Genomic DNA, 23,413 nt, shown 5'->3' on the forward strand with positions numbered 1-23,413 from the left:
GATTAAGGCTTACTGTGAAAAACTTGGCTTCTATTATACTATTTTAGATGCGGGTTTTTGCGCTTTTGATTGCGTTTTAATAGGGTACGTCAAGAGAATGTACACTAAGAAAAAATTTTTTGAAAAATTTTCCCCCACGGGGGAAGTGTTATACATTTATAATAGATACATTTTGAGCCACAACAAGGCGTGGCGGGGTCTGCTAGTACTATATATATTAGTAATACGCTAATATATTTTTTCACCTTGTGATTACTAAAATAGCGTTTGTCATGCCCATTATGGACTTGCCAAGTTCATAATGACAGGGTTTAAAGCAGTCATGGCAGTGAAAAAAAAGTGAAAAAAGAGTGTCTACATTGAAAAAAGCTGAAAACGCTAATAGTGATAAAGTGAACTATAACAGGCATGATTAAAAACACACACATTTTGTATCAATAGCTTTTAATTGGACTGAAAAAATTAAATATGAAAATAATTAGGCTAAGTTAAAAGTGACCAGTAAGACTGCATTAAGCCAGAACGGGCCTGCATTTAGTTTTCATGTGCCCCGTACGGAGTTCCTACCGTTATACAGCAAAGGAAATGGAAGAGTAACATAACTACCAGAATGTGTCTCCATATAACATGTCAAATTGAAAATGCGATTTATTTCAAAATACATTTTTTGATTTCTTGTTAAAAAATTTGTAATTAAAGACGATTTTCTTTTGTTTAAGTCATGCTGCAGTTTCTGCACTTCTCTTGTTTTCTCCTGTTTATCACACTGAATTTTCTTCACACCAGAGTAAGCAATTCACTATAAAGTTTATGTATTAAAGGATCATTGCACTGAAAATGTCCAGTAAATTTTGTGAATAGTTCAGCACTAGATATTCCTAAATAGAGTTCAGCGTTGATGTTAGAACAATTTAATGACTGAGATTATCTTATATGAAACACTTCATTAAGCTGGTATTCTTGAGGAATGTGCTTTAGGAAGTATAATATGAGTCCTTCCCATTGTTCGATCAGTCACTTTACTGCAGGACCAAACATCAGTCATTTAGTTGATGAATAAATACTTCATAAATTTGTTGCAAAGCAAATTAAGTTTCTCCTGAATTTCTGTGTATTCATCCCACTTTAGAGGGCCACCCATCAAAAAAGCTGTGTTGCTATGATGAGATCACTATCTCCGCCCAACTCTTCCAGGCCTTTCAAAAAAACATTGTGGATTGTATGAATGCTGCAAGTCCCTATCTTGATGAGGCCTTTTTTGCGAGTTGTCAGAATTTCCTCATTTATGAGAGACAATACTTCTTAGTTTATGTTTGGTCCATTTCATCCAATCATCAGTAATTTATGGAAAGGTAGATATGAATTGTCAATTGCCAGAATTATTTTTGATTTAATTGTTTCGGCATCTGCATGCCCGAGACAGTAAATGAGGTCTGGAAATGCCTGCAGACAACTTCCTGTTGTTCTTCTAGCCAGTATCTAATCAGTATTTGCAGTTATTTTCTGTCTTATGATGAGCAATTGCATGTCTCATCATAAGAAATGCTATAATATGACCATTGTGCATCATCTACCATTTGATCAAAGAAATATGGGGCCAAAGATTCAGTGATTAAGTATCTCATTTTTTGATGTGACAATGAGAATTTTTTTGGAAGATTGTCTGCACACTTGGCATTGATTGTCTCCTTTAAATCATGATATAATGCAGATGAATAATTGCTGGCTGTCATTTTCATAGCAATATAAGCTCTGCAATGTAAGCACCATCTTTTGCACTACAAAGTTGAAGCACTGGTTGTTGCAATGATTGGTGTTCTGAACTGGCACCTGAGTCTACAACATTGCTCATAATAGCAACACTTTCAGCACTTATACTTTGACGTTGAGACATCTGAGGGGCAGTCATCAGTCTTAACTGCTTGGGACCAAGGCTTCATGGCATTTATTTATACGTTTCTTGCAGCTTGAATGTTGGAGGTTTGCAGTATGGGGATGTGCAGGTCGCTATTTTGCTCCTGAACGCATTTGCAAAAATATTTATAAATAAATAAATAACACATGGAAAGTGAAAAAAGCTAAAATAAGCAAGTTTGCCTCAGAAAAAGTTAAAAAAGAGAGGAGCTATGAAAAAAAGTGCAAAAAGTGAGACACTTAAACCTTGTAATGAAGGCAGATGGATGGTGAAAACAATACCTCGTATATTCATTAATTTATAATATATTATTTATAAATCATTTTCTGTATTACACATTTGTACATAATAGCTAAGTTTAGTACTCACCTTCCAAACTCGAACTACTGAAGTTTTCCGATCTCCAGTTACATTGGTTTATAAATTTTAAAACCTAAAATAAAATATTTTAAATATCGTATAAAAAAATCAAAAAATTAATATATTCGAATGATTAAACGAACTAACCATGCCACCAAAGATATCTTCTTGAAGATGTTCTGTCATGAGGTATGGTTTTAAACAGTCAAACGGATCTTCAATTCTCAAATCTTTACTTACTCCAGTAGCTTCGCTATGGATACGTAAATAAACAGGTCTCTCATTTTTAAGAGAAAACTCTTCTTCCACTTCTGGATCGAATTTTCTAAATGAAGTTATATTTTTCTCGCATATAAAGGAACATTGTAAATTACGATTGTAAACAATGCCATAAAAATAAATTTTAAATTTACTCCAGTTATAGTACCTAAATAAATATCCAAGATGTTGTACAGATTCTACTATATCTGTGTTCGCAACAGAGTAGTCAGAGACAGGATAATTTGCCAATCTATGAACTAACACACGTATTTTAAGAGGATACGAATAATTCAGATTGCTATGAAATTTCTTCAATTTTCTCAAACTAACTTCGTAGTAAGAATCCAAAATGCAAAAGTAAATACTTCGAATTTTATAAATAGTATACAATTTGTGTACTTTATCTAGACAATCGTAATAAAAAACTATACTCGTTTCTTCAGGAAATATTAGTTTATTTTCTTCGTTTCTAATCTCATTGTAAACATTCCACCACGTTACAGGATGGAAGAAGTTCCTTTTGACAAATTTAATGAAGTTTTCTGAAAAACAGTCGTCTTGAAACAAACCGACAATGAAAACTAAAATGTCATCTACCGCTGGAATAGCAACGTCATCTATGGAATGAAAAACATAAAAAGCCACGACGAATTCTAGAAACATTCTATGAATAAATTCGAAGTATTGCCCTGAATATTTTACAAATATATTCAGACCAAGGATAAACTGGTACTCTTCCTTATTGTTAAAAGTATTCTTCAAATCTTCCTCCGATATTCTCTGTGTTTCTAACATAGAAGCCATATTATGTTGCTGAAATTCTTTACTATAACATAAACTGCCTAATTTAATGATTAAATCTTCTCCATCAAAAAATTTTCCTTTTTTAAGTTTCAGAGTATCACCTTTCTTATTTTTATACCTTTCAATAATATAGTGAAAAATACAGATAAACAGATCGGTCTTTGTCTTTATCTTTCTATCAAAACTACTCTTAGGAAGGCAGCATAACATTTGCAATAATAGTGGGCATTTTGCTAATTCCGAAGCATCAGTTTTTATGAGATTAATCAAATAATCTCTTTTATCTTTGTCTTCATTAATCATAAAATGTACGAAGTTTACTTTTTGCTCTGGGGAGAATCCTTCGATGCAATAATGATCATCAAAATGTATCCTAATTGTATGTGTAAAGGGTGAACGGCTGGTAACAATAATTGTCATTTTCTCAGAAATATTAAAAGAATCGTAAATGATAAATTGTATTACACGTTCTTTGTCACGAATTTCGTCGAGCCCATCTAAGATTATCAGAACGTTCCATTCTGGTTTTCTTAGTGTCGTGAAGCTTCGAAACTTATAAATGTATTCGAGGACAGCACTAGTTACATCTTCCATTTCCAATTTACCTAATTCAATTACAGCTACAATATTGAAATAATTCAAGTAACCCGTTCTTTCATTCATTGCCCAATCACAGGCAATTTTTGTACATATGGTCGTTTTACCATATCCTGGATCTCCAGTGATCAGAACTGTTCGATGCTCTATAGGGTTTTCAGCAAAAATATCTTTAATTTGAATAAATTTTTCTCTTCCTTGTTCAAAGTCATCGTATTTTTTGAGTTTAACATCCACGAAATATTTTTCTATTGAGAAATCTCGGTCTTCCTTATTGCAGAGTAAAGACTTGACATATGCGAAACTTGTCTTATATTTATTCATCATCTCGTCTCCAAATTTCACTGAAATGAAATAAACTCAAAATTTATCATTTTTCATGCTCAAGTATGCACGTCTTTTACTTTAAAAAAAATTGCCGAAATTTAACTGGTAAAATAACGAAATGATGGACTACGCCTGCCAGGAGATCATTTAGTGCCTTTATTTAGGTGTTACTAATGTGAAGCAAACACTAAAAATTCCACGGGCCAAGCCCGAACCAAAGACCAACTACCAGCGTTCAGCTGATCTATCCACTCAGCCACTGATGTCTGTGGTGAAAAGGAATGTTGTAATATATATTAGAGAAGTTGCGACCGACGTTTCCAACGCGAAAACGTGTACGTCGGACGTTCAGCACCGCAATTCTGTAAGCCTAGAAGTTTGACAATGTCGTTTAGGACGTCGAGCATGATTCCACTGACGTTCCAAACGTCATTGTGAAACTTCTTGGCTTACAGGAAGGCGGCGCTGAACGTCCGACGTACACGTTTTCGCGTTGAAAATGTCGACAGCAACCTCTCTATTATTAATACATGAGAATATTATTATGCAACGAAATGTGAAATTCGGTTCGATAATAAGAAATCCGTTAAAAAGATGTTATATAAGATATATACATACACTTGGTCATGGTGTAGTGTTTCTAAATAGAAATATTTCTGGTATTCCGATTTAACTGGATCTATAAAGCGCCTGGTAAATTATTGTAAATTTTACATGGTATAAATATGAGAGCGTTTCGAGTACAAAATTTTATGAAATTAAAAAAAATCGTTTATTAAGCTTCGAAATTTCCTGTTCATAAAGATTGAATAGTAACAATAACATTGCGTGCCTGATGATTACAGACACACAGTAATTTGATTTACGGTCTATTCTAAGGTTTACCTCACTGACTGTTATATACTGTATAACAAAGGTAAAGTATGGCGATCGGTCAAAAATGACCCCCACCGCATGATTTTTACATTTTTGGACTCCAGGACCTTCGAAACGTCCAGACATGCAAAACAGTTCGGAGGTTTTTCTGTATGTATGGATGGTAGTGTGTGTGTATGTGGGGGGTACTAATTTTTTCACCAAATATAAAGCTCGATTACTCTTTTATGTTTTATATAAGTTTCTGAATTTCTGCAGGGTGATTTGCGTGTTAGGAACACCAATGCTGTTAAATTTTGGCAGTAAAAAATCGAAGAGATGGGGAGATACAGGTGACGTCTCATATTTCGAATGACAATGGATCTAATATAGAATTTACCCGTTATTTAGTATTTTTTTTTATCTTTTATTTTTTTAATGAAACGTTTTTCCAAAAAAATCAAGCTTGTTATCATTCTATAATAATTAATAATAAAAATAAATTTTAAAATAAAATATTATAACAGTTGGCTCTACCACAATTTTAAATTATTTTGCCAGGAAAGTTACGCAACTCGTTGCTAGATATTTTGGAATAGCGCATAGCGAAGTTGTCCTCTGTTTGGGTAATTTTTCGCATATAACATTAATTAATACTTACCTTTAACTGTCGAACTTTCGAGAAATTTATACTTTTTTTCGAGTTGAAATCTACCCTGTAAAGCATTACTTAATATGTAAAGAATGTAATACTTAAATAAACATAAAAGGTTGTGAATCCGTATATCAACTCACCTTGCCAGAAGATAAATGAATTGCCTTACATGGTTCAAAGCTCTGAAATGACCATTCAGACGTTGAAAATTTTATTTCATTATCAAACGCAATCTCCATTTGTAACATTTCTCTTCCGAGTCGAGAAATTTGCCGAGAAAAATCTTCACTCTTCTCTGCTTCATTCTCTGAGCTTTCAAATGTTGAAAATTTCATTGCTTTATCAAATGCAATCTCCATTTCTAACATTTCTTTTTCTAGTCGTAAAGTTTGCCGATAAAAAGCTTCATTCCTCTTTGCCGCAACATATTCCTCAACTTCACTAAATCTTTCAATATTTTCTTCGCATAAAATAGAAAATTGTGAATTAATACGACGAACAATGCCATATAAATTAAGTCTGAAGCTATTCCAATTAATAAACTGGAATACATGTCTTAAAGCTTCAATTGACTTGTTTAAATTTCTAAATCTATAGCCAAAGCGAGGAGTGTCGTCGCGAAACACCTTTTCAATTAGCACATGTAACCTTACTTTAGGATAGTAGATCAATCTCAGACTTTTAAATAATTTAATCAGTTCTTTTTTCACATTGTAAAAAATATATCCTGAAGAATAAAATTTTTCGAGCGTACGTGATTGGACTGGACTATATTCAGACAACTTATGAAAATCAGACAAAAAGGGAATGCAGATGTAAATTGGGACGAACATATAAACTTCATGTAACTTCAATACTTCGTAAGAACAATCGTAATAGAACACTATTCTCGTTTCTTCACGAAATATTACTTTATTTTTTTCGTTTCTAATCTCATTGTAAACATTCCACCACGTTACAGGATGGAAGAAGTTCCTTCTGACCAAATTTATCAAGTTTTCTGGAAAACGATCGTCTTGAAACACACCGACAAGGAAAACTAAAATGTCATCTACAGCTGGTATGACAACGTCATCTATGGAATGAAAAACATAAAAAGCCACGACGAATCCTAGAAACATTCTATGAATAAATTCGAAATATTGCTCCGAATATTTTACAAATATATTAAGACCAAGGATAAACTCGAACTCTTCCTCATTGTTAAAAGTATTCTTCAATTCTTCCTCTGATATTCTCTGTGTTTCTAAAATAGAAGCCAGATTGTGTTGTTGAAATTCTTTACTATAACATAAACTGCCTAATTTAATGATTAAATCTTCTCCATCAAAAAATTTTCCTTTTTTAAGTTTCAGAGTATCACCTTTCTTATTTTTATACCTTTCAATAATATAGTGAAAAATACAGATAAATAGATCGGTCTTTGTTTTTATCTCTCTATCAAAACTACTCTTAGAAAGGCAGCATAACATTTGCAATAATAGTGGGCATTTTGCTAATTCCGAAGCATCAGTTTTTATGAGATTAATCAAATAATCTCTTTTATCTTTGTCTTCATTAATCATAGAGTTTACGAAGTATACTTTTTGCTCTGGGGAAAATCCTTCGATGGAATAATGATCATCGAAATATATCNTTAATACTTACCTTTAACTGTCGAACTTTCGAGAAATTTATACTTTTTTCCGAGTTGAAATCTACCCTGTAAAGCATTATTTAATATGTTAAGAATGTAATACTTAAAAAAACATAAAAGGTTGTGAATCCGTATATCAACTAACCTTGCCAGAAGATAAATGAATGGCCTTACATGGTTCAAAGCTCTGAAATGACCATTCAGACGTTGAAAATTTTATTTCATTATCAAACGCAATCTCCATTTGTAACATTTCTCTTCCGAGTCGAGAAATTTGCCGAGAAAAATCTTCACTCTTCTCTGCTTCATTCTCTGAGCTTTCAAATGTTGAAAATTTCATTGCTATACCAAACGCAATCTCCAATTCTAAGATTTCTTTTTCTAGTTGTGAAGTTTGCCGATAAAAAGCTTCATTCTCCTTTGCCGCAACACATTCCTCAACTTCACTAAATTTTTCAATATTTTCTTCGCATAAAATAGAAAATTGTGAATTAATACGACGAACAATTCCATATAAATTAAGTCTGAAGCTATTCCAATTAATAAACTGGAATACATGTCTTAAAGCTTCAATGGACTTGTTTAAATTTCTAAATCTATAGCCAAAGCGAGGAGTGTCGTCGCGAAACACCTTTTCAATTAGCACATGTAACCTTACTTTAGGATAGTAGATCAATCTCAGACTTTTAAATAATTTAATCAGTTCTTTTTTCACATTGTAAAAAATATATCCTGAAGAATAAAATTTTTCGAGCGTACGTGATTGGACTGGACTATATTCAGACAACTTATGAAAATCAGACAAAAAGGGAATGCAGATGTAAATTGGGACGAACATATAAACTTCATGTAACTTCAATACTTCGTAAGAACAATCGTAATAGAACACTATTCTCGTTTCTTCACGAAATATTACTTTATTTTTTTCGTTTCTAATCTCATTGTAAACATTCCACCACGTTACAGGATGGAAGAAGTTCCTTCTGACCAAATTTATCAAGTTTTCTGGAAAACGATCGTCTTGAAACACACCGACAAGGAAAACTAAAATGTCATCTACAGCTGGTATGACAACGTCATCTATGGAATGAAAAACATAAAAAGCCACGACGAATCCTAGAAACATTCTATGAATAAATTCGAAATATTGCTCCGAATATTTTACAAATATATTAAGACCAAGGATAAACTCGAACTCTTCCTCATTGTTAAAAGTATTCTTCAATTCTTCCTCTGATATTCTCTGTGTTTCTAAAATAGAAGCCAGATTGTGTTGTTGAAATTCTTTACTATAACATAAACTGCCTAATTTAATGATTAAATCTTCTCCATCAAAAAATTTTCCTTTTTTAAGTTTCAGAGTATCACCTTTCTTATTTTTATACCTTTCAATAATATAGTGAAAAATACAGATAAATAGATCGGTCTTTGTTTTTATCTTTCTATCAAAACTACTCTTAGGAAGGCAGCATAACATTTGCAATAATAGTGGGCATTTTGCTAATTCCGAAGCATCAGTTTTTATGAGATTAATCAAATAATCTCTTTTATCTTTGTCTTCATTAATCATAGAGTTTACGAAGTATACTTTTTGCTCTGGGGAAAATCCTTCGATGGAATAATGATCATCGAAATATATCTTAATTGTATGTGTAACGGATGGACGGCTGGTAACAATAATTGTCATTTTCTCAGAAATATTAAAAGAATCGTGAATGATAAATTGTTTTACACGTTCTTTGTCACGAATTTCGTCGAGCCCATCTAAGATTAACAGAATATTCCATTCAGTTTTTGTTAGTTTCACGAAGCTTTGAAACTTATAAATGTATTCGAGGACAGCACTAGTTACATCTTCCATTCCCAATTTACGTAATTCAATTATATGTACGAAATTAAAATCTGATCCTTTTTGATTTATTGCCCAATCATAGGCAATTTTTGTACATATTGTCGTTTTACCATAGCCTGGATCTCCGGTGATCAGAATCGTTCGATGTTTCCCACACTTTTTAGCGAAAATATCTTTGATTTGAATAAATTTTTCTGTTCCTTCTTCAAAATCATCGTATTTTTTGAGTTTCACATCCACGAAATGTTTTTCTATTGAGAAATCTTGGTCTTCCTCATTGCAAAGTAAAGACTTGATACAGGCGCTATTTGTCTTGTGTATGTTCTTTAGCATGTCTCCAAAAAGCCTTGATTGCTCTGAAATAAAATAAATGCAAAATTTTCATTTTTTCATGTTCAAGTGTGCATATTTTTTACATTCAAAAAATTCGGCAAATGATAATAGAAATTTTCTACTCATTAATATAATTTGAATATTATGTTAAATTATAAAGTAATCTCACAACTTAATCAGAAGTTATTTCGTAGTAATTCTTAGTTTCTAGCGTTGAGAAAGTCATGATATACATAAATACATGGCAATGACAATTTCCCAAATACATACTTATTCCGAATAGATATGTATATTACAAATAAACCCTGTTTCTACACCTAAGCTAACCTCAACGTAATAAGAAATGAAAAACATTTAGGAATTTTTTCTGTATGTATGGATGGATGTTTGTGTATGGAGTGCACAAGTTTATGTACCCTCTTTGAAACATAATAACTCCCTCCCGTACTTATTGTCGAAAATTTTTAAAATTTTTCAGGGAGGTTTGCATATTAGAGGAATTGATGGTATTAAATTTTGGTGTTTAAAAGTCAATGGGGTGTGAAGATAGAAGCGGTTACGTGTCATATCTCGAGAATTTGCAACTTTTAGAAAACTAATCTCTTCCTCAAAGCTAAGCTGTTTGCCGTTTTATAATAATTTTAATATAAAATGTGCTTTGTAATAAAATCTCGTAACATGGTTCCACACACAATTTTAAAATTTGGCCGGGAAAGTTACAAAATTCTCAGATGGATTTTTATACCTTTGATCTAACAATAAGTATGTGGATAAATAGACCATGTCTTAATGCGTACAGTACAGCATCGATTATCCGACCCATGATCAACCGTCACATCGGTTAACTGACCGTTCTAGTTGGCAAATTCAAATATCCGCTAGTGATGTGGCGCTACGATATTTGGCTATCTTGGCTACTTTAATATTATTTTTACGTGTTTTAGCTGGCAACACTGGATCGACCGTAAAGGGAGCCAGTATTGAAACGAGGCTTAATTTTCTAATTTTTAACGATACAATAGCGACGATTATTATTTTAAAAAATTTTTGTTAGGCTTAACATCGATGAAAATTCAACGCGAAGTAGGTTAATAGCGATATACTAATATACTAATTACATGGGATATACTAATATACTAATTACATGGGATATACTAATATACTAATTACATGGGATATACTAAAATACTATAGTAATAATGTATTTTTTCATATTTTTCGGTTATCCGTTTTTTCAGTTATCCGATCAACTCCAGTCCCCAATTAAGTCGGATAATCGATGCTCTACTGTATATCCATCGTTTCATGACAAAAGCAATTGTAATTTAAAACATGTGTCTCTTATAGACTTTTGTTTTATCTATACATTACGATTTTAATCTTACATTTACTGTTATAAAAAGTAAGCTATTTTTCAAAACTTACGTTATTAATTCATTTGACAAAGTTAAATTAAATTTTAATTTTACACTAATTTATGCTTTATATGCTAATTTGTATTCATTTAAATTACCTGTGTTAGTTCTAACAGTTGAACTCCAAGGCGATTTATTTGCTTTGAGAACATCTAACAGATCTCCCACGTGGACGTTTCCTGAGTGTAGTGTTACAACAATCGCTACGTGTAATACAAAAATTTTAATAATGCTATTTTTAATTTAATATAGAACATTAATATTTAAATCTAAAAATACTTACAACCTTGTGGTGTTTCTATTAATTCTATATTTTCTGAAGCTTTTAATTCTGATTGCGCCTATAATATTTCAATAATTAAATCTTAATTATTATAAGCTAATTAAAATGTAATAATATTTATTTTAATGTACTCTTAATTTACACTGTAATTTAGCAAAAAATATTTCACAAAAAAATATATTTAAAAATGTATTTCGAAAAATCAACATCAATTTGCGTAACTTTCCAAGAAAAAAATTTAAACTTTTGATGGCCCCACAGAAACATCCATACATACAGAAGAAATCCCCGATTTTTTTTTTGTATATCTCGACGTTTCAACGTCCCCTGAGTCCAAACATGTAAATATCTTCGGGGGGGTCATTTATTTACCGATCGCCATACTTTCATTCTCTTATGCAGTGGTCAACAGCTGGGAAAGTAACAAGACCTTTGGAATTGTTTGTACGTAGACTTCACGTGAACAGTTCACAAATTTTGGAACATCTTACAGTNTAGTTTATGGGGTACAATTTAACAGCTTCGCCGACCACCTCAGTAGAATCGAAAAACCATTTGATTTTCCTGCGGTGTGTCAGACTGAGTAGACCCACCAAAACGTGTGTGCCGTCGTATATCGTTCAGTAGTTAGAACAATGTCACGTGAAAATTTGGAGGAATTTTTAAAAATTTACGAGAGCGAACCATGCCTTTGGCATATTAAAAATAAAGAATACTACAACAGACGCAAGAAAGAAGCTGCTTATCTCCGTTTAATCGAAAAACTAAAAGAAATGGAACCAAAGGCCGATAAAGAAAGCGTTATAAAAAAATAAACAATATCAGAAGCGCATACAGAAAAGAAATGAAAAAAGTTAAAGCATCAATCAAATCGGGAGCAGGAACTGATGAGATATACGTACCAAAGTTGTGGTACTTCAAATTGTTAAGGTAAGCTTAAATTTTTAACAATAAAATAAGACGAAAAATTAAGCATTTTATTTAGTTCTTTGTATTTTAAATGGCCGACTGACTGACTGACTGACAATGACGTAGCGAACATAACTGGTTCCCGAGGTACGACACTATATTTGCGACCCCCTCCCTCGCCCCCTCCCCTCCAGAAACAAAACTTGTTTGTCTTGGAGACCATTTGGTACCCCTCTGCGAGTGGCTACCGGGGGACGTGCCCTTCTTCCCCCGCTCTAGCTACACCTCTATTGAGAGCTTTTCTTCGTTTGTGGGCAATAAAAAATTCTGAAGTTCCGCAAGGACAGGCAGTCTCGAAGGAATAACCCATGGTGTATAGCAGCCTTTATACTATATTAAGGCTGGTATACACGGTAAAGAAATCCTCAAAGGATGTGCTTAACAGACGAAAAAAAACTCGGATATAACTGGCTGGATCGAACATAGTAATTTACAAAACTTATTAAAATATCTCCCAACGTATAAAGAATTATTTTTATTTAAAAATGGATAGATAGAAAAAAAAATCACGGTTAATCCTCAAAAAATTTCCTTACCGTGCCTTTAGGAAAGCGGCTGCGATATTTCGAAGAAAAAGGGCGGTTGCTCAGTTAGTTTTCTTTTCTTTTCAAGTCTATATCAGTTATTATCAAATAAAAATGTTAACAAAATGAATCCAGATAAAGTGAGAGAAGGAGTAGGTAGACAACAGAGATAAAAAATGAGAATGCACATTTGCATGTAGATTTAATGTGAAAAATCAATGGCTAGAATTGTATGTGCAGATTTTACAATTTAATCAGAATCCAATTCTTTTTATATACTGTATATCAATAGAGCATGGAAATTATTCATAAACACAGTGCACCAACACTGAAACTCAATATTGACCTTGACACATATCAGACTACACACCAATCTGTCGTCAATAAGGCTACATACACATTTGCTTATTATTAAACTTATAACCCGTTTCTATATTTTATAGATATTTAAATTGCATTTTAATAATTTTATATACAAAGTATCTGAAGTGACGTATATTCAGACATACACTACAACTTAATATGAAATAAATCAGTAAGAAATTATTTTATTATACTGATAAAATTCGCTAAGACGTTGTATAAAATATAAGTAATGAATTGAAATAAATGTTGGTTTTGAATTATTTTTGCTAGAGGCTGTAGCGTAACTAAAACTAATATTACAGAGGCCATAATTACAACCTGTACACTTAAATTCCTCCCAATGTAGGCGCTAGAGCTTGAGATAAAGAGTGGCTTCTAATATATTGTACTGTACAGTACATACAAGTATAAAAACAGAACCGTCGAGGGTTTGTATGGAATCTGGTGGTTGCAGGAATTAATATTATATTTTTTTTTCGCCTATATCCTTATTGTTCTTGCTAATCAGAAACTACACCAGTATAATAAATCCTATTAATAAACAAGATCCAACTAGACATGACTAAATATGTAAAAATTAATATCATAGTTTGTTTCATATAAAATGCACGATGCCACTGGTTATCTTACTTAGCTGCTTGTCACTTAGATGCACACTTTGAACTATGTTACTGTTGTTTTAGCATGTATACTAAAACAATAGTAACCTAGTTATAGTCAAGGCCTCAGTGACTTATAAAATCCATTATTTGTTCCAAATAAGTGTATAAAAATTATTACAATAACAATATTCTATTAAATTCACATTAAAAGTCCACATACATATCAAGAGAACAAGAAGATCTATCAAATTAACTTACATTTAATAGATTCTGTCGCCATAATAACTAGACGTATCAGACTAATATTCACTCGATAATGTGATTAGAATACATTCTTAAAAATCATATTCACATATTTAACAATTATTAGATATAAAATCATTACCTTTAAGTATCGAGTAAAAACGTTGTCATAAAGCGGAGTAAAGTATTATTAACCGGGCAGGATAATCACGTGAGTAGAGTATCAATGACCTTTATGCCAGCATTTTCTTAATCGACACACGTAAAAAAAATTACACAAAATAAAACCAAGGACATTTGTGAAGTAAATACTATGATATGGCTCCTTCCGTCCGAATTTGTAAGAGTAAATCTATATTTACGTTCAAATTGAAAGTAAATTTGTATAGAATAAACTTCTGTCAATTTCGTAATGTCGTGTAATCACGTGTTTCAAGATTTATAGATTAACATTGAGGAAAAAAAACTGAACTTCAGTATGCGCAAACCGGTCGATGACGAACTTCACCACGTGATATTCTGTGGTGTTACGTTTACATTTCTACTCTTTCACTTAGCGAAATGGATAAATTTAAGGGTGAGTGTATATCATGATTTTATTTCTTTTAACTAATAATCGTCTACGTACTAAAAACGTGAAGGGAATAGTAATTAATTTGTAAAATCTACATTCAGAGGGGCACTTGTTAGGTTACGTCAAATAATGTTACCCCGTTACGTTACCTAGCACGTAAAGTTAATGATCACATAATGTTTAATTCACCCCCAGATGTAAGCAATAGTGCTTTAGTATAGCTTTAGATACTACTTAAGTGTAATAAGAGTTACATACGTAAATACATGTGTATAAGCTGGGCTGCCGAGGGCTTATATAACACCAGGAATTATACTAAAATAATTAATATACAGTACATAGTTTGCGTGTTTATTGCTTATCACTTTGAAGAAAACTTTGAACTAATTTTATTGTTAATCAAATTCACAGACTATTAATAAATTCTTTCGCCATCATAATAATTAATATTCATATATTAATCAGATTAGAATAAAGTATAAAAAGTACATTAATATATTTAACAAATATCAGTAAGTATGAACTGATTACCTTTAGATTTCGAGTGAAAAGTTTATCGTAAACAAGCGGAAGTTGCAAGGGGACAGGATAATCACGTGAATAGACGAGTCGTAAACCCGCACAATACCTTTCCTGTTGTCATTTTTTTAATCGTAATGTAAAGAAAAAATGCAGCACACAACGAAGAAGATTTATAAAGTAATAACTAAATTATAAGCATTCGTTGTCCAGAAAAATGAAAGTAAATTTACGTATAAAATCTCCTGTTTTAATTTCGAAATGTTGTGCAATCACATATCCTTGAAAAAGCTGATACGAGAGTATGGAAAACATCGGTGATTAACTTCGTCACGTCATATCCCGCCTTCATGTTTCGAATAAATTTCTTACAGTATTACTAAACGAAATGAATAGAATTAACGGTGAGTGGATATTACAGTCTTAATAAATTAAATACATAGCTAAGCTTTAAAGATTATAGTGTAAATTTTAGAATTAAGTATTAAAAGTATTTTAAATATTTACCAAAGCGTACAGTAAATTGAGAGGTATAAACATAGCTGTTTTTCACTCTATACGATGCTTTTTAAGATTGTATAATACGAGATATTATTCTACTTAAATTTTCTTTCTTTAACTTACTTTTCCGCCATGTTTCCTCCACCCGTCGTTCCCTGCCGCGCACGGTATGACGGGATAATTTTGATTGGCTGAATGTAAGATTTTTTAATTCAAAAGAAACAACCAATTACAAGGTATTAATTTTTTTTAAATGATTACTTATTATTGAGTTTTTACTAAGGAACATTTAAAAAAAAATATGATGATCACCCAAGAATTTTTTGGAAACGACTACGTCTTTATTTTTTAAAGAAAATTTTATCATCCAGCAAAAATTTAAATGTAAATTATGGCGGTAAAATGTAAAATAGGTGGGAGATAATGGGGGTCGTGTCATATACTGAGTAGGGTTTTAGGGTTGATTTTATTCATTTGTTTTTTTGAAATTGTGTCTAGTTTTATAATTGTGGCGTAGTAAACACTAGTATTGTGTTTAATTGCAAAGACACGTGGCAAATTTTCCATAAAATTCCTTAATTAGTTGAGTCGATTTTATATTTAGTTTTGGTATATGGTTATTTTCTTCGTTCAGTACAGTATTTCTCAACGGGGGCGATATCGCCCATATGGGGGCGTTATGCCATGTTGAGGGGGCGATTAGTAACAATTTATATTTTGGGGGGCGAAAAACAATTTTTTGGGCGATATAGTAAAACATTATATTAAGAATAATTAGATATTTTATTCGTTATATTGTACAATAATTAAACAAATAACATTATACTAGTCAATAGTCTATTCAATGCAGTACGAATTTGGCGTTAGTCTTGGTCCTCGGCATCGAAATTTTGAAGTGAAGGGGGCGATAATAGNGCAAATGTGAATTGAACATTTACTAATCTTGCAGTTTGATTTTTTCATATAGAAGTAAAATTTTTAATGTCGTATTTTATCATTTACACTATATAAATGTAAATTTCGGTAGACCTGATGATATTTTTATGAAAATTAGCATTATTTTTATAGGTATGGCTACAGAAACGTACCGTTATATTGTACAATAATTAAACAAATAACATTATACTAGTCAATAGTCTATTCAATGCAGTACGAATTTGGCGTTAGTCTTGGTCCTCGGCATCGAAATTTTGAAGTGAAGGGGGCGATAATAGGTAACGGTTTTATTGAAGGGGACGATACTACGTTGAAGGGGGCGACGATTTGTTAGAGGATAAGAAACACTGGTTTAGTATGAACCATTTTTCTGTTTCATTAATAATATTAAGTTTTTCGAGTTTATTATTTAATTCTATTCTTAAGTTCTAAATATATTACGTCTATAGGGTTTATAGGTAGATTTTTAAAATTATTATTGGCTACAATTTCTTGTTATTTTATTTCTTGTCCATTCTTGGTTAACTATTACTGTTTGTTTTGATTTGTCTGCTTTAATAATTTCTAATGCGTTATCTCTTAGGAAGTTATTCGGCTCTTGGATTTGGGTCTTATATTGAAGATAGCTTGGTTCTTTTATTATTGTTTTGTTTCTTTCTTTAGTTATATATGGTTTAATTTTATTATTTAGTTTACTTTTAATTATAGTTGATTCTGTTTTAGGTAGATCATTACACATTTTGTCTAGATTTGGTATTATATTTAAGACGTCCCATTTATTGGGGCCGTTGAAATCTAATCATCTGTATAGTATTTCCTTGATGTTTATTGGTAGGTTTATTCCTGTTTTGTTTAGTATAAGAGCTTCTTTCCAACTTTTAACTTCTATTTTAGTTGGGTATTGAATTTTTTTAATTATTTTTTTATATTTGCTCTCTTCATATTGCTGATTGTATTTTATTTCTTCTTTATTTTGTAACAATCCTATCTTAGTGTCTGTCTTATATTTTTTCAGGGCACGTTTTAATCTTCTAATTTTTTCATATTTGTATTGTATCGCTGCTCTGAGAATTTTAAAGTTGATATAATTTCTTTCTCTCATAGGTATAGCTTATGCGATTGATTTTGGTAAAGATAGTGTTCTAAGGAGTGTTCATTCATTGAGGTGCGTTTTTAGGTACTTCAAGTCTATAGAAAGTTTTTCTATCTCACCTTGTATTTTCTCTTCATGTCTGTGATCTTGGTGTTGGCTTCTTTGCATACAATACAATTCTTTGCAGCGGTACAATAAAAATATGAAAAATTAGAAGATTAAAACGAGCCCTGAAAAAATATAAGACAGACACTAAGATAGGATTGTTAGAAAATAAAGAAGAAATAAAATACAATCAGCAATATGAAGAGAGCAAATATAAAAAAATAATTAAAAAAATTCAATACCCAACTAAAATAGAAGTTAAAAGTTGGAAAGAAGCTCTTATACTAAACAAAACAGGAATAAACCTACCAATAAACATCAAGGAAATACTATACAGATGATTAGATTTCAACGGCCCCAATAAATGGGACGTCTTAAATATAATACCAAATCTAGACAAAATGTGTAATGATCTACCTAAAACAGAATCAACTATAATTAAAAGTAAACTAAATAATAAAATTAAACCATATATAACTAAAGAAAGAAACAAAACAATAATAAAAGAACCAAGCTATCTTCAATATAAGACCCAAATCCAAGAGCTGAATAACTTCCTAAGAGATAACGCATTAGAAATTATTAAAGCAGACAAATCAAAACAAACAGTAATAGGTAACCAAGAATGGACGAGAAATAAAAAACAAGAAATTGTAGCCAATAATAATTTGAAAAAGCTACCTATAAACCCTATAGACTTAATATATTTAGAACTTAAGAAAATAATTAAATAATAAACTCGAAAAACTTAATAATATTACTAAAACAGAAAAAATGGTTCATACTAAACGAAGAAAATAACCGTATACCAAAACTAGATATAAAATGGACTCAACTAATAAAGGAATTTGATGGAAAATTTGCTATGTGTCTTTGGAATAAAACACAATACTAGTGTTTACTACGCCACAAATGATTTTATTTGTTATTAGCATTTATAATTTTTTTAGAACCCATCTTTACCCTCAGAAATAAGCTTTTTGATATTTTATAATAATTATATTATTATTAAAATCTTTATATTTCTATCATAAGAGATGGCGCCACATACAAAGTTTTAAATGTTGCAGGGAAAGTTAAGTAACTAGTCGCTGACTTTTTAATGTTTTTGTCAGTAGCCTTTCAGAGGTTTCATTGTGTTATTTTAAATGTTATGACCTTAATTATCTGCAGCAACAATATTTGCACGAGAGATGAATAACAATAACTGCAACCATTAAATATGACATTAATTAATATCAGTCGTAAAAGGGTATCAACTGCGTAAATTATATTTATAATAAGTAAATTGTGGAAATAATGTATGCCAATTACTTAAGTCAGCTTAGTTAATTTAGAAATATTCGGAATTCGGTGTTTAAAAAAAACATTCTAGTTTTTCCTGTATGAGATATGGAATATTCCTCATGGATCCATGAGGAATATCTTATACATAAATCCCATACAGGAATATTTATAGGGAATATTTCATACATAAAGCCCATACAGGAATATTCATAGGGAATGTCTCATACATAAATTTCATACAGGAATATTCCTCATGAATATTCTGTCTCATGGGTCCATGAGGAATATCTCATACATTTAGTTGTTCTCTTTTCTCTTATTTTACTATGAAACTTATTGCTTATTCTCTTTATCTTTACCGCCTACAACTGACATTAACTTTTCGAAAATTCAGCACTGTTCATGAAATGCCAAAGTTCAAACTGCTATACAGGAATGGAGAAACCAGAAAGATATTTATGCAAATGTGAATTGAACATTTACTAATCTTGCAGTTTGATTTTTTAATAAAGAAGTAAAATTTTTAATGTCGTATTTTATCACTTACACTATATAAATGTAAATTTCGATAGACCTGATGATATTTTTATGAAAATTAGCATTATTTTTATAGGTATGGCTACAGAAACGTACCAAATTACAGTCAACAGTCTTCAAGCATTACATATTGGAAACCAAGTCATCACGACAGAATACGATCCTGAAACAAACAGTAAGTTTTTTAATTATTTTTCAGCAATAAGGCATTGAAAATTTACAAAAATATTGAATGATTTTTGAAGATTGAAATTTTAAACTCAAAAATTTCATATAAATCTCAAATCATTTATTATTTACAGTGGAACCCCGGTTAACGAACGTCCTGGTTAACGACCAAATCGGTTAACGAACTTTTATTTTGCAAAAATTTTGTCTCGGATAACGAACAAAATTCAAATAACGAACGTAACGGTATTTTGTGTCAAATTTTAGTTGGTGTTAGGCATGCACGAGTTAAGCATTGCTTTTCCGAGTGTTTGTGCTATACTTCTTTTTTCAGTTTTGTGATTTATATATTTAATCAATATGGCATCAAAGAAAGAAAAATGTCATAGTGGCATTAGAAAACGACAAAGGCAATATAAAACGACAATACGCTATCGCATTTGAGAAAAATTTTGATTAAAAGAGTAAGACAATGAACTTTAGATCAATTTCTTGCTCCTTACACAAAGAGTTTGTTTCTTTGTTAAATTATGACAACGCAACACTTGGGCGATCTGACTAGGGGGAATGCCTTCTGGGAGGTGTTTTTAAGGGAAACTGGCCTTTATTTAGGGGTTACAGACGTGGAGATATCCCGGAAAACTCCACGTGGCCAGCCCGTCTGAGCAATGTGCGAGCTCACGAACAAACTCCCCGTGTTCAAGGTACGAAGACCACTTAGCCACTGGTGGGGTTTTTACCGAAACAGACTTCGACTCGAAGAATCTTCCGATGAAGTGCTACCCATTATTTTTTTTGGAGGGATTCCCTTTCTAAGCATTAAGGTTCGTATATCTCCACTTTTCTGCCAGCAACTACCACAAACGGAGGTATGTACAGTGCTATTTTATTAAACAAAGTTTACGTGTTTGTTGCTGTAATGATAGATACCACGTTTTCCTACATTTTCATCAAACAAAATTATTGTATATTACAAATAAAATGACAAAAATTTCGGAGACTAGAACGGATTAATTGCATTAGCATTAATTTCTATGGGAAAAATTGCTTCGGTTAACGAACGGAGCCTCGGAACGGATTAAGTTCGTTAACCGGGGTTCCACTGTATTTCTTCTATAAACAGCACAATTAAGAAATATGGCTGATAATGTAAATGAATAATGTATCCTGTTTACAATCTAGCATCAGGACCGTCATAATTCATGGGCTGTTGGAGCCCCACGAGCGTAGGAGCCACTTCATAAAATATAATACTTTATAAAAATTGAGAGACTTTCCCTATATTGTTAGTAAAAGTAATTTCGGATAACTTGAAATCTGCGCTTCGTTATTTTTAATATATACTCAAAGTGTTCACATCAATAATGGTTTCCATTCGTGCAAGAGAATTTTCACTTTCAAGACTGGGGCAACAGTGTATTAACTGGCTTTCACTCGTGTATGGAAAATCACATGGTGATAGCCATTGACTTCAAGCCGATTATAAAGCAATTTTTTGCAAGAAAATTTCTGACGTGTTGAACACTTGATTAATAATAAATAACTCCTGGTAATTTCATGCATCTGCAAATTTCATAGAAAACACAAAACATTTTAATGTGTACTGTACCATTGAATGATAGTGAATGATGGTGAAAATAGAGTTACAAAATACTAGAGCACGTAGGAAAAAAAGCACAAGGTTAAACATCTGAAGTAAACCCGTAAAACTCAAAGTATTCAGCCTGTTGATCAGGCGCAAACCCGCGACCTACTATCAGTGATTTGATTCACTCGGCCACTGGTGGGGTTTTTGAATGTGACAAATGCACTTATACATATGAAAACAAAGTATCTAAGAATTTATTTTCGCTATCGGTACGGTACAGTGAAATAGGAGTTTGCACGTTCTAATTCGGATTCCTCAATATCGGTTGTAGTTGAGCTACTGCCACGCATACCTTACTGTTTTATCATAGTATACCTTTCTGTCTCTTCATCTTTTGGATATGAGTTGGATACTCAGGATATGCCTACAGTAGATCAACCAACTTGTTCTTGGTATATGTTGAAGTTTTGCGCCGAACCGTCTTGTCACGTGGAGTTTTTGGTGTCTTCTACAGGTCTAACACTGAAATACAAGCCAGTATTTTGATGTAATCATGGTGTATGAATATATCTATAACGGCACCTTGAAAGTCATAACTATTACTATCTGTCCTTAATATTATTAATAACTTTTCTTTCTGAGTCATTGCAAATCACTGAAATGTATTACATACTATTCTAATTTAAGTATATATTTTCTCCTTATACAAATTTAACTAAATATATTATTCTTACAGAAATTCTTCGGAAATCAAGGACTAGACTGCAAAATCATTATAAAAGATCGAATGCTTATATGAGATCTTTAGTGAGAAACAACAATTGCAAGGATAATGACCTTTTCATAAAGGAGTACTTTGTAGAATTGAAATTAAGAGAAGAATATGCTTCAAGAAACAAATTAGGAGAAATCCTTTGTCTAGAACAGGTATTTGCAAAAAAAGATGAAAATCAGACAATTCTCCTCATAGGAGATGCTGGATATGGTAAAACTTCGCTTTGTAAGAAAATAGCCTTCGACTGGGCATCAGATGAATCTGCAGGTTATCTAAATCACTTCTATTTCGTTGCCATCATTGACTTACACGAACTGGATGAGAGGACATTGTCGGACTCAATCATGGACACCATATTTGAAAATGTTCAAACTGAGGAAAGACCAGACTTATTTGACTACAAAATAAACATTCTTATAATGATAGACGGCTACGATGAATTTGCAGATAATAAAGTAATCGAAAAACTCCTGAACGAGGAATCAGTAGAAATTTCAGAGAAAATTACTATATTAATTACAAGTCGCCCACACAATGTGAAATCCATAACGCGAAATATGGATTTACGAATTTCAATTGAAGGATTTACTGAAGATAAACAAGAGATTTACATACGTTCGATTTTCGAAGGTCAAAGTTCCTGTTGTGTCAATCTCATAAATCATATCAATCGTAACTGTTTTTTAAAAAGTATTGCCGAATGCCCTCTTATGTTAAACATAATATGCGGCTTGTATCAAGTTGAAGGAATCGGACTGATCAAAAGATTGACTGATTTATATTATCGAATGATGTTTCAAATTACTAAAGACTTTCAAGTGAACTACGAAACAAAGGACTTACTAGATACAGAAATTTCCAAAGAAATAATCGATTTACTAATTAAATTAGGTAGAAAATTCCCCTATCCGCTTAATTATAATAACAGAATCACAGAACAGAGTTTAAAAGAATGTCTAGAGGATGAAGATAAATTCAAATCCATCGAACGTATTCAACTTCTGTACAAGTGTCCAGCCTATTACGATATCATTCACGAAACTTTTCACGAATTTCTTTCTGCTCTTTCGTACACGGAATGTTCCGATTTATCACCGAAGTTATCAAATTACGCATTGCTCTTTTTGTATGGTCTTTATGATAATGGTACCTTACAAAAAATTCCATCGACTTGCTTCCAATTCAAAACATTAGATTACAAATTTATAGATAAATTGTGTATTGAATCACACAACACAAATCGAAAGGAAATTATAGAGTATGTTAGATCTTTAGAATATGTTAATTAACTGCTGACCTATATGGGCATAAATGAAACATAAAATTGAAATAT

The 23,413-nt window shown here is 31.8% G+C and overlaps 2 protein-coding genes across 5 annotated transcripts in view; one reads left to right on the forward strand and one right to left on the reverse strand.

The window, feature by feature from the left end:
• LOC111641177 overlaps nucleotides 1-11,370 on the reverse strand; it is a 15,360-nt gene extending 3,990 nt beyond the window's left edge. The window contains exons 1-6 of one of the 2 annotated variants that reach the window (XM_023387300.1): nucleotides 11,294-11,370; nucleotides 11,109-11,213; nucleotides 7,556-9,618; nucleotides 7,422-7,476; nucleotides 2,423-4,281; nucleotides 2,285-2,348 (exon numbers count right to left, since the gene is read on the reverse strand). In XM_023387300.1, coding sequence (XP_023243068.1) covers nucleotides 2,285-2,348; nucleotides 2,423-4,281; nucleotides 7,422-7,476; nucleotides 7,556-9,595 — 4,018 coding nt within the window. In that variant the 5' untranslated portion in view covers nucleotides 9,596-9,618; nucleotides 11,109-11,213; nucleotides 11,294-11,370. The other variant, XM_023387301.1, reaches the window with a different exon arrangement.
• Nucleotides 11,371-14,218: 2,848 nt separating this feature from the next.
• On the forward strand, nucleotides 14,219-23,413 carry LOC111641179 (NACHT, LRR and PYD domains-containing protein 12-like). Of its 3 annotated transcripts, none has more exons than XM_023387305.1 (3): nucleotides 14,219-14,574; nucleotides 19,626-19,724; nucleotides 22,042-23,413. In XM_023387305.1, exons 1-3 carry the CDS (start codon nucleotides 14,559-14,561, stop codon nucleotides 23,367-23,369), a joined length of 1,443 nt encoding a protein of 480 aa, XP_023243073.1. In that variant the 5' UTR covers nucleotides 14,219-14,558; the 3' UTR covers nucleotides 23,370-23,413. The 3 variants fall into 3 exon arrangements, with proteins under 3 accessions (XP_023243073.1, XP_023243072.1, XP_023243074.1); XM_023387304.1 differs by lacking the exon at nucleotides 14,219-14,574 and adding an exon at nucleotides 15,375-15,494; XM_023387306.1 differs by lacking the exon at nucleotides 14,219-14,574 and adding an exon at nucleotides 15,717-15,827.

The sequence above is a fragment of the Centruroides sculpturatus genome, unplaced genomic scaffold (genome assembly GCF_000671375.1).
Source record: "Centruroides sculpturatus isolate CEXI.00-Female unplaced genomic scaffold, Cexi_2.0 scaffold1516, whole genome shotgun sequence".
In the NCBI taxonomy this organism is placed as follows: Eukaryota; Metazoa; Arthropoda; class Arachnida; order Scorpiones; family Buthidae; genus Centruroides; species Centruroides sculpturatus.

Bases quoted from the DNA above. Each gene is read 5' to 3' on its own strand.
- LOC111641179 (XM_023387305.1), top strand. The intron at 19,725-22,041 runs GTAAGTTTTTTA...TTATTCTTACAG, and splicing joins ATACGATCCTGAAACAAACA to AAATTCTTCGGAAATCAAGG.